The sequence below is a fragment of the Staurois parvus genome, unplaced genomic scaffold (assembly GCF_062004578.1).
Source record: "Staurois parvus isolate SC_StPar_1 unplaced genomic scaffold, SC_StPar_1.0 ptg000029l, whole genome shotgun sequence".
Taxonomy (NCBI): domain Eukaryota; kingdom Metazoa; phylum Chordata; class Amphibia; order Anura; family Ranidae; genus Staurois; species Staurois parvus.
Window position 1 is genome coordinate 6,026,633 of NW_028317825.1, and position 12,610 is coordinate 6,039,242.

The 12,610-nt window shown below is 40.3% G+C and overlaps 1 protein-coding gene across 3 annotated transcripts in view; it reads left to right on the forward strand.

Annotated features, from left to right (window-relative positions):
• NCBP3 (nuclear cap binding subunit 3) overlaps window positions 1-12,610 on the forward strand; it is a 56,350-nt gene that overhangs the window by 27,454 nt on the left and 16,286 nt on the right. For all 3 annotated transcript variants that reach the window (XM_089657507.1, XM_089657514.1, XM_089657525.1), the window contains 4 exons: window positions 2,415-2,518; window positions 5,587-5,695; window positions 9,524-9,623; window positions 9,799-9,896. In XM_089657507.1, coding sequence (XP_089513633.1) covers window positions 2,415-2,518; window positions 5,587-5,695; window positions 9,524-9,623; window positions 9,799-9,896 — 411 coding nt within the window. The remainder of the gene's footprint in view (window positions 1-2,414; window positions 2,519-5,586; window positions 5,696-9,523; window positions 9,624-9,798; window positions 9,897-12,610) is intronic.

The following is a 12,610-nucleotide window of genomic DNA, read 5'->3' on the forward strand; positions in this document are numbered from 1 at the left end:
ATAGCACACTTGAAATGAACTCTGGACCTTTTATCTGCTCATTGTGATTGGGATAATGAGGGAATAACACACACCTGGCCATGGAACAGCTGAGAAGCCAATTGTCCCATTACTTTTGGTCCCTTAACAAGTGGGAGGCACATATGCAAACTGTTGTAATTCCTACACCGTTCACCTGATTTGGATGTAAATACCCTCACATTAAAGCCGACAGTCTGCAGTTAAAGCACATCTTGTTCATTTCATTTCAAATCCATTGTGGTGGTATATAGAGCCAAAAATGTTAGAATTGTGTCGATGTCCCAATATTTATGGACCTGACTGTATGTAACCCTGTTCAGTACATGACTTACTGAATAATTTATGCAGTCTTCAACACTCTTAAATGCTGAGAATAAACATATAACTACTGAAGGAAACTCATTCCTTCTCTTTTAATTGTCCATGAAATGCTTTAATTTTTGTAATAGCCACTACTGGTCTGCAGGACCCAGGTATTCTACTGCACTTTGCTTGTCTGTAGGTGATATAAAGCCTACTTTTACTTTAAATAGTTTGCTTTAGCCAAGCAAGCCTAAATGAGCTACAATATATTGCCAAAAGTATTGGGACACCCCTCCACATCATTGGATTCAGGTGTTCCAATCACCTCCATGGCCACAGGTGTATAAAATTAAGCACCTAGGCATGCAGAATGCTTCTACAAACATTTGTGAAAGAATGGGTGGCTCTCAGGAGCTCAGTGAATTCAAGTGTGGTACTGTAATAGGTTGCCACCTGTGCAAGAAGTCCATCTATGAAATTTCCTTGCTACTAAATATTCCACGGTCAACTATTGGTGGTATTATAAGAAAGTGGAAGCAACTGGGAACCCTCAGCAGCTCAGCCACGAAGTGGTAGGCCACATAAAATGACAGAGTGCGGTCAGTGCATGCTGAAGTTGCCAACTGTCTGTAGAGTCAATGGCTAAAGACCTGCAAACTTCGGGTGACCTTCAGATTAGCACAACAACCGTGCGTAGAGAGCTTCATGGAATGTGTTTCCTTGGCCGAACAGCTGCATTACTTGACCAAGTGCAAAGCGTTGGATGCCGTGGTGTAAAGCACACCACCACTGGACTCTAGAGCAGTGATGTGTTCTCTAGATTGAGGAATCACGCTTCTCTGTTTTGCAATCCGATGGATGTGTCTGGGTTGCCAGGAGAACGGTACTTGCCTGACTGCATTGTGCCAAGTGTAAAGTTTGATGGAGAGAAGATTATGGTGTGGGGTTGTTTTTCATGCTTTGGGCTTGGCCCCTTAGTTCCAGCGAAGGGAACTCTTAAGGCATCAGCATGCCAAGACATCTTTGGCAATTTCATGCTCCTAACTTTGTGGGAACAGTTTGGGGATGACCACAACCCGATAGAACACCTTTGGGATGAATTAGCGGACACTGCGAGCTAGGCCTTATCATCAGACATCAGTGCCTTACCTCACAAATGCGCTTCTGAAAGAATGCTCAAACATTCCCATAGACACACTCCTAAACCTTGTGGACAGCCTTCCCAGAAGAGTTGAAGCCGTTTTAGCTGCAAAGGGTGGGCCAACTCAATATTGAACTCTACGGACTAAGACTGGGATGCCATTAAAGTTCATGTGCATGTAAAGGCAGTGTATTTTCTTTAATAGTAGATGTACCCGCTATGTCAGCACTGTATAACCTGTATGGAGCATCAGCTACTTACAATATACAGTGCTGTTTTCTGATGGTGGCATGGGGACTTCTCCCCTGCTGCCGTAAAAAAAGAAAATCTAGTCGGGCTGGGTGCTGTTCAGCCATTCATAGGAAGCCTGGTATTTTATCAGTGAATACAAAGCTTCCTCTGGTTGGTGGGCTGGGCAGATGACAGAAATATCTCCACCTCAGCCAATAAGAAGAACGCAGTGCTGTGTGTAGCTGATGATACATTTAGTTTATACTGTGCTGATTGGCCCAAACAATCTATTTAAAGTAAAAGTAACCTTGGCATTAGACTTTACCATTCCCTAAAAACTGAGAAAGCTGATCGATTTTGTGTGGACTGACCCTTTAAACTTCACAATTGGTCATTCCCAGAATGGATGGCTCTCTAATTGATTGCTACAAGCAATTTAAAATCTGCCCACTTTAAAAATGACATTGCTTCAAAACTAGAGGACACTTTTTTGGCCATTATGTATTGAGGAACTACTGCCATTTTCTTTGGGTAACGTGAGGCAAACCTTAAGTAACTTGCTGAGATTTTCAACCATGACCAAAGATCTGCATCACAGAATTATCACCTTCCAGGGTAACTCTTTGTAAGACAAATTGTGCTATAAATGGCCAGCCTAATCTATTGATATTGCTGTAGTATCAAGCAGTCTGTGAATGTTTTCCTGCTTTCCTTCTAGATAGGTTTAATGACAGTTCTGGAGATGAAACTGAAGAAGGTGAGGTGGATGAAGATAATCCTAGTGATGCAGAGGAAGAGCCCAACAAAAATACCTTGAATACGGTAAGAGTTGAGTGTACAGTTATGGTCAACCATTTGGATCGAGCTTACAATGTAAATTTGGGGTGGGATATTTGTAGATCTACAGCCCCAATTCTGAAAAAAAAAGTTGAGACACTGTGTAAAATCTACATAAAAACAGAATGCAATGATTTGCAAATCTCAAACTCATATTTTATCACAATAGTAAATAGAAAACATATATCAAATGTTTAAACTGAAAAAATGTACCATTTAAAAAACAAAAAAAAAAAAGGTAGTTTTGAAATTGCTGGCAGCAGCACGTCCCAAAAAAGTTGGGACAAGGTAGCAAAAAGCTGGCAGAGTAAGTGGTACTAATCTGAAAGAACATTTTGCAACTAATTAGGTTAATTGGCAACAGATCGGTAACACGATTGGGTATAAAAAGAGCTTTTTAGAGAGTCAGTGTTTCAGAAGTAAAGATGGGCAGTGGTTCACCAATCTGTGAAAAGCTGCGTCTTAAGATTGAAGAACAATTTCAGAACAATGTTCCTCAGTGTAAAATTACAAAGACTCTATACAGCGGGTAAAATAAGTATTGAACACGTCCCCATTTTTCTAGGTAAAAATATTTCTAAAGGTGCTATTGATATGAAATTTTCGCCACATGCTGGTAACACCCCAGGTAATCAATACATGCAAAGAAACCAAAACAAATAAGTTCAGAAATTAAGTTATATGTAATAAAATGGAATGACACAGGGAAAAAGTATTGAACACATGAAGAAAGGGAGGTGCAAAAAAGCATGGTGTTTCTATACCAAGGTATCACACAAGAAACATCTCATGATGGGTAAAAGCAAAGAGCTCTCTCAAGACCTTTGCAACCATCGTACTGATGGCATTGGTTAGAGAAGGGTTTCTTTTTTTTTTATCCATCCGGAGAAGGATTTCTAAATTTCTGAATGTTCCAGTAAGCACTGTTGAGGCCATAATTTGGAAGTGGAAAGAACATCATTTCACCATAAACCAGCCATGACCAAGTGCTCCTCAGAAGATTTCTGACAGAGAAGTGAAAAGAATCATCAGAAGAGTTGTCCAAGAGCCAAGGACCACTTGAGAGCTTCAGAAAGACCTGAAATTAGCAGTTACAATTGTTTCAACGAAAACAATAGGTAATACACTCAACCGCCATGGCCTGTATGCACCCTCACCATGCAAGACTCCATTGCTGAAGAAAAAGTATGTTTAAGCTTGTTTAAAGTTTGCTGCACAACATGTAGACAAGCCTGTGAAATACTGGAAGAATATAGACTGGCCAGATGAAACCAAAATGGAACTCTTTGGATGCCATACTACACACCATGTTTGGAGGGCAAATGGCACTGCACATCACTTCAAAAACACCATACCAACAGTGAGGTTTGAAGGTGGGAATATCATAGTGTGGGGCTGTTTTTCAGCATATGGTACTGGCAAACTTTTTTTTTCATTAAAGGAAGGATGAATGGAAAAATGTACTAAGACATTCTTGATAAAAATTTGCTGCCATCTGTCAGGATGATGAAGATGAAACGAGAGTGGACATTTCTGCAAGGCAATGATCCCAAACACAGAGCCAAGGAAACTCTCAGTTGGTTTTAAAGAGAGAACATAAAGCTGCTAGAATGGCCCAGCCAGTCACCTGACTTGAATCCAACAGAAAATCTATGGAAAGAACTAAATATCAGAGTTCATAGAAGAGGCTCACAGAACCGTCAAGATTTGAAGACTGTGTGGAGAATTTGGCCAAAATCACACCTGAGCAATGCATGCGACTAGTTTCTCCATAGAGAAGGCATCTTGAAGGGGTCATTACGAACAAAAAATTTTGTATGAAGTATTAAATAAATTTCAGTTAAAGTATTCAATACTTTTTCCCTGTGTCATTTGATTTTATTACACATAATTTAATTTCTGAACTTATTTGTTTTTGCTTCTTTGCATGTATGAATTGCATGGCTTGTTACCGATTTTATGTGGTGAAAATTTCATGTCAATAGCACCTTTAGAAATATATTTACCTACAAAAATGGTGACAAGTTCAATAATTATTTTACCCACTGTATATCATCTACAGCACATATCAGTGGCAAAATCTTCTTCAAGCTTTTACTTGTTCGTAAGTACCACTTACTTTGCCAGATTTTTGTTGCACTGCCCCAACTTTTTTGATTTATGTTGCTGCCATCAGTTTCATAATTGCCTTACTTTTTTTCTTAAAATGGTACATTTTCTCACTTTAAACATTTTACATGTTTTCTATTTACTATTGTGAATAAAATATGAGTTTGAGATTTACAAATCATTGCATTCTGCTTTTTATGTAGATTTTACACAACATCTCAACTTTTTGGGAATTGGTGTTGTAGATCTATCTTTGATGTGATTTAAAACTTTAGTATAGTACATTTGAAATCACCAGCATTTCACATTGCCACCAGCACAGGGTAAATTTTCAATGTAACATTTTATATTGTACACTTATTTTGGGGGGTTTTGTTTTGTAATTCTTACAAACAAGAGTTTTATTGTCAGGCAAAAAAGATTTGAGAATGTTAAATGAGTGAAGATTCAATAATCTAAGCCCTGGTTAACAGCACTGCGACTTCAGGTGCGACATGAGATTTACAAATCATACCTGAAGTTGCATCTCATGTATTTCTATGGCACTGTCTTAATTTGTGCAATTTGAAGTAGCGCTATTTAAAAATGGTTCCTGCACTACTTTTTTCCGATTTCATTGACTTCTGTTCCGCTCACAGCGAAAGCGGAGGTACAAATCACACTGAGCTGCAGATTTGAAATTGCACTACTTCAAGCAAAGTAGCGCGATTTCAAAGTTGAATTCAGTGTGAACCAGGGTTAATTGTGAAAAGTCTGCACAGTTTGATCGTTGAATGTTGAAGTTGATCTTTGCATATTTATTGTGTGAACATTCTCAAATTATTTTCTAAATCAGTATTGTGGTGTCTGATTATGGTTAGGGAAGAGCCATTAGTCTTGATTCTGTAATAATGTCTCTTAATTGTTTGTTTTCACTTCTCTTTTTTTTTTTTTTTTTTGTTCAGATGGATACTCTGTCTCAAGCAGAACAAGAGTCTTTAATGAGAAACGATCTTCGTCCCTCTGTGAAATTGTTCAAGGGAAACAAGTTGCAGATGAGATTTGCTACCCAAGGTAAGCAATGCTATCTCCTTGTTTTTAGTGATCATCAAAAATCACAGGGTAAGCCACAATTCAGAGTAGATGGATGCTGTTGTACTTTTTGAAGAGCCGGAAGCTGACAATCTACATCTGTCATAAGGGAAAACTGTGGCTGCCATTGCTGGTTACATTCAGAAAATGGCTAGGTTTGGCTATAAAATCTTTAAATCACAAACCCAGAACAAGCATTAATTTTAGAAATGACAAAAATGTTGATTTCATTATTTTTGCCAAGCAACAACAAAGCAGTTAATTGGGATTCTTAGTAGGAGTGGTCTACAATGTTATCCTACATAATTTTCTCATGGCCAGTTTTCTTTGATATTCTTAGTCTTTGAAATATCTTTTCAGAATTGTTTAAACACCTGCTGCTTTTATATAAATACTAGTCTTTTGCTGCCTAAGAACCAGCCTGAACATTTTCGGTCTATTCACATTACATTATTGGATTCAGGTTGAACTTTGTACTTGCAACTCAGTCCATTGGTCTTCAGCCAGCGAAATTGTAGGTGTTAATTATGTTAAAGTGCATAGTGGCTGTTCAGAAGTGTAATTCTTGATCATGATGACTTTCCAGTATTCCACAGAGAACAGACAGACCCCGTTAAAGTTGCATACAAGGACTTGTGAACATTTGCCCTAACTGGCTATTTATAGTCTGATTGGGGATTATCAGTATGTGTGTAAACCAGGCATAGACAACCTTAGAGGTAGAGATCTACCTGAACAACACGAGAGAAGTCAAAGATCACCGGGCACTGTTTCACCTGCTCACAATTAATTTAAGCCTCTAATTGCCGCATTACCATGTTGCAATTGCATGCATTACACAGCAATAATGGGTTTAAATCGGGTGGTGAGGCGGCAGCATATTGCCGCCTCACCACCTGTCAAACAGTCGTGGTTTACTGCCTCCAATCCCTTGTCCCTTTTAGCTGCTGAGGCAGCGGCCCAAGGTGTACACATGCTGCAGTAGGAATTAAACCCCCTGTTGCTTTTGGTGGGTGCTACCACCTGCCAGTCACGACCAATTCAAGAAAATGGCGCCACTCTGCAAGAGCCCCACAACTGAATGCTTCTGCAAGTGATTAAAGCAAGTGGTGAGAAAGCAACACAACGCTGCCTGCTTTAACACCTTGTTTGCTGTACTTCGTAAGGTTGCAGAGCGGCCTCATTCACTGGAATGGGTCATACTTGGCAGGTAGTACACCCACCAACCACGACAGGGCGTATAACTCCTACTGCGGCTTTGACACGTGTACACCCTGGCCACTGCAGCTAAAGGGGGTGCAGTTGGGGCAGGAGTGGTAAAAACATGTCTTAACTATGGGGTTTTACCACCCCCAAGCTGCAAATGTACATGAACCCTTACTCTTCTGATCCCCCCACTATAAGGCTACTTTCACACTGATGTGCTGAGGTTTACCCACACCACGGGTGCAGTGCAGTGTACCTGCAGCTTCTATTATATCCTGTGGGTTTGGTGCACTTTTGGAAAGTGCACTAAAAACTCCTGAATGCAGGAGTTTTGGTGCGCTTTCAGAAAGTGCACCAAACCTGCAGGATATAATAGAAGCTGCAGGTACTCTGCAGCCATGGTGTGGGTAAACAGCAGCACATCAGTGTGAAAGTAGCCCTTTACTAATATGTCCAGTGTATTGCTTCACACTGACCTGAAGATCTCCTCTTTCCTGCTGCTGGCACCACTCTGAAGACCACTAGCCTGGATAAGAGGTGGAGTGCAGTTGGTATCACTCCACATGGGACAGGAGCCAGTGCTGCAGAGGAGACTTCGGGTTATGCGGCTCTTGCTCCCTACTACTGCATTGCAGTCTGTTTGATTCTTTGGGATGGCGGGTTATCAAGCCCAGACCGCAATACACCAATCCCTACGCCCTCCCCCCCGAGGGTTATAGTGGAATTGTCAATGAAGTGCTATCAATGAGCACAAATATGCAGCTCAACCATGCAAATTAGCTCATTTTGTGCTATGGTCTCTCACTTTAGTAATTGTTTCCCTGCTAGATCTTGCTTGGTCTGGTGCTGGATCATCATTATGTCACAGCTTTAGGGGTACTCCACTGTGGAACAGCCTTTATCATTCTTTTAAACACGGAGGAACCCTTGAAATAATTTTCCAATCTCAGGAAACTTCTGCTAAAAATTACTTGATGTACAACGTATGATACATTAGTGTGATGGTCAGTGGGAAGATTGCTCCTTACACTTGTGGTTATTGGGAAGAATTACCCCCTTAAGAATAGCTAAAAGGAACAATTGTGTCAGTAGAACGTATCTGAGAGGCAGAAACTTCTCATTTTTTAAGGAACCCCTAGCAACTTCTGGGAGAACCCTAGGTTTCCACAGAACCCTGCTTAGGAAACACTGGTTTAGAACTTAGTGTATCTGTGGTCAAAGTGTAAAATTATTTATTCATTTTCACATTGTATTTCAATTATTTCTAGCCTAGTCCTATTAATCTGAACAGTCTTGAAGTTTGCAAACTTAGCTTGTGAAGAATCCCACACATTTACTTCACTGAATTCTGGGACACATATTCACTATGTCCTGTGATATGCACTGCTGTGTGACACATTTCACAGAGCCTGCTATCCGAACTACAGCGGTGGTGTGGAAGAGTTTTTCAGGAGGCTGAGTCAGTACAGGAATCACTGCTTGGGATATGTAGACTATAGAAATATAAAGTAACCCAAAAGAATGAGCAGAGGAGAAGCTGCAAAGAATGCAGGGAATCCAGGAAGCTGTAGAAAGAGCCAGCAGACAGGAAGCAATCAAAACATGAAAAGGGATTTTCAAGTAAGTTTATACTGTATCATCAAAAGAAATTAACTCTTCTTTGTATTACTATTACAATGTTGATGGTATAAAATGAAGGTGTATGTTGTGACTATAGATCTCCTTTAATTAGAAGCACTGTTACTTTCTTTTCTGAGCAGACTTTTTTTTTTTTTAGATGTGTGTTGCACGAGGTTATCAGGTATTTTCTAGGGCTGATTCCAGATGGAGGCCTTCTCAGGCATCGCACAAGTAGTGAATTTAGGGTTCTAGTATGTATTGTTTGACAGATCTTCAATTCTAAGGGCCAGTTCACACCAGTGCGTTTTGATCTGTGTTTTAGCACAGCTGTAAAACACAGATCAATGGAAGGACATCTGGGGGGAAAAAAAAAAAGAGTAATTTCCATGTGTCCAATTCACACCATAGCACTGTGTTGCGCTAAAATTCAACATGTATGCATTATACATTTTTAGCACAACACAAGGGATGTAAGTGGATGTCAATGCAGTACATAGGATATCCTGTGAAAATGCAGTATGCTTTAACGCGCAGTAAAATGCATGTCAAACTGTATGTCAACAAATGTCAGCGTGCAACTAAAATGGACGGAATCGCACATACATTTTCCATACATTTTAGCGCAAGTCACTGTGAATTGGCCCTAAATGTCCCAGCAAGCCGTTGGGTCACTTGTAGCTGGACAGGAAACCATTCAATTTTACTGTGCTGGACTGGCTTTAGGGGACGGTGTCTTGTGTTTTTACAGCACAAGGCACAGTTGCCCAGCTTAGGTGTGTAGAAACACAAGGTGTGACAGAGAGGTGCGGTAAAAATGACTTAATTTTTTCCACCCAGCTGCTGTATACCTTCCATTGTGAATAGGGCACATAGAAAACCATTGCAGAAATTGGCTTTTTTCTAGTGCAGAAAAAGCCAGTCTCTGAATAACTGTGAACGCTCCCTTACTGGATTTGTTTATAAAGTATAATTATGATTTACTAGATGACAAGAAAGAACTTGGAGCGGCACGGAGAAGTCAGTACTACATGAAGTACGGAAATCCAAACTATGGTGGCATGAAAGGAATCCTCAGCAATTCCTGGTAAATAATTTTATTCTGTTTCATTTCACCAGTCAAGCTGTTTCAGGCACAAATACAGATTACCAGTACTGGTCATAGAGAAGTTATTTTAAATGATTTTCAGACATTTTGTTAAGGAGCCACTAAAAATAGTGGGTAGTCTTGATTTTAATGGGCCTCTTCAATTTTTGAACAGGAAGAGAAGGTACAATTCTCGCCGTGTCCAGCGAGATGTCATGAAGAAAAGGACACTTATTGGAGATGATGCTCCCGCATACCAGCACCTTCATTCAGGTAACAGCAGAACTGACATTTGCTGTAGCCAGGAATGGAAAAAAGAAAAATCAGTCCTCAACTTAAAGGGAAACCCACTCACTGGGTCTAAGTGAGAGGAGCTAAACAGAGTCCCATCTGTAAATCTCACTCGTGTGCCACCGTTTTACAAATACTTCTGTCCTGTACTTTTCTGGGTTTGGCCATCATGCAGCTCCCTTTCTCTTGTACTTGTCTGATCTAATGGTCTACTTTAGACGCTATAGAATTTGTCACAACAGGTGGTCCAAATGCAGAAGTGTATGGTGCAGAACTGAAGACTTGGTGGTAAATCATATTTATATAATGGACTTGCTATGCTCCTGTCCACTTGGACCGAACAGAGTGGAGCTAACATTGTGCACCATTTAGTTCTTGCCACTGTTTTTGTTTTTTCTTCATTTTACATGTATGTATAGTTAAAAGCTAGGGTAGTTACATCCTAACTCCAGTTGTACTTTCAGTGGCCCAAACGATAGATGCGTCAGCACTGTATAAATTGTATGTAGCATCAGCTAGTATGCAGCATTGTGTTCCATCAGCGATATGGGGATGGGGTTATCATTGAATCCAAGGCTTCCTTTGTATGAGGCAAAGAGGCAGGCAGCTAATGTCACAGTCTCACTCTCAGCCTATCAGAGGAAGCCTTGTATTAATTGATAAAATACAAGGCTTTCCTTCAATGGCAGCGCTCAGCCCAACTCAATGTTGCTCTGGCAATAGACTGGAAGACCCTGTATTACTGCTGGACCACAGCACGTCATACTCTATTTTGCTGATGCTGCATATAGTATTTGGAAATGGTTCGCTTGGGCCACGAACTATTTAAATTAAAAGTAAACATGGAGTTAGGCTTAAAATAAGAGAAAAAAAAAGAATTCTGTCAGTTTGTTTGTTTTATTTATTTTCTGCTGTCTGTACTGTGGTAGGGCGATTCTCTTCACTTCCTGAATGCAAGTGTACAATTCAAATGCACACGTTCCTGCTTTAAAAATGTCTGTGTATAAGTGGGTGTTGCAGTGACCATCGCCTGAAATTAAACAGAATCAGCAAGGGAGAATGTCACCAGCACACTGAGGATCACCAATATGGGTCCAAAAGTTTTAAATGAACGATCACATAGTTACAGCAAGGCAACGTTTCGGAGTCTCACAGGAGCCCTTCATCAGGCATGTGATATCACATGCTTGATGAAGGGGTCCTGCGAGACTCCCAAACGGTGCCTTGCTGTAACTATGTGATCGTTCATTTAAAACTTTTGGACCCATATTGGTGATCCTCAGTGTGCTGGTGACATTCTCCCTTGCCTCTTCACTTCCTGTCTAGGAGGCACAGGAGGAGGTGAGAGGAAATTCCCTTTCAGACAGGTGTCTTCATTGGAACACCGTAACCCTCAGCATATGTTTTGATGGAGCTGTAATTTATTTTTCCATCAAGTTTCTGTCTCTGTGTCAATGGTCACCTGAAAAAAAGGGTTAACCTCTCCAGGGGTTCAAAGTCTTTACACAAAAACTGCAAAAATAGGTTTTGGTGGGGATACATGCATTGTTTTTTTCTGGAAGTACTTTTAACATGATAAATAACAGATTAGTTTCATTGAGGACAGCATAGCTTCGGCCACTCCAAATATATTGTGAAATTAGAATTAAGTGTATATCAAAGCAGAAAAAAATATCAGTAAATAAGACCCTGCAAGTATAGAAATTTACCTGCTGGTCTGCCAGGAATGCACTCAGCTCTTCAACTCACAGCATTTTTGAGGACTGAGTGGTGTCAGCCCTGCCAACTTTTCTCTTTCTAAATGACTCAATCCATCCCCTTCATTTCAAAAGCATAGGTACTAAATAAGTTGTAGTACAAAGGAGGTCTAAGTAGACTTTGAGACAACACAGACAGCGTTGAATTCCTGTAAATATCAGGTTTTCTTCAGTTATAAAACAAATATAACAAAATGGTTTCAATGGTATATTTAACAAACCAAAATGGAGTAAATAAGACAAGTTTGTTGTTAGAATTTGCATACCTGTGCATCAAGATTTTAGATGGTGTCTTCATCTCTCAGTAGCAGATTAGAAGCCTAGTCACTTGTCCAGATATAATTGGGTTGCCTAATTGTGTGAAAACTCCATTAATTGAATCCCAGTTACAGACAGATTCATGCAATAAAAAGGATAACTTAGAAAAAAAAATTGGAGTATGGCTGTTTGAGGTGTGTAAAAACACGTTTATTAAAAGTATTATGTGTGTTGTCTTGTTTAGTCTTCAATTTCAAACTACACAGTCAAGCCCCTGTGACAAAGGCGGACTTGTGAGGAACCTCTTGCCTCCAAACTTCAGGGGTGCATGTATGGTGGTGATGCTTCTAGGGACTTGGCATGAAGAAAGGCCAGCACTCTATGTAAGCTCTCATTTTTTTCTTTTTTACTGCAAACACCAATCACCTATGTAGGTTTCTGGGGCACACAGGTTCTCCCCACTTGGACAAAGAGGACCATCGTGCCGTCCAACAGAGATTGCAGTTGACAGTTGAATAGCTATAACTTACATGGAGTACTGGCCTTCTTCACTTCTAAGGCTATGTTCAGATGGCCAAATATGTGCAGCCAGGGGCGGGCTCGAGGTTTGTAAAATTCAATGGCAGGCACCCCTGCCCTTAGCATGAAACTGCTTCCGGTCAGGATTGGGGTTTCTGTTGA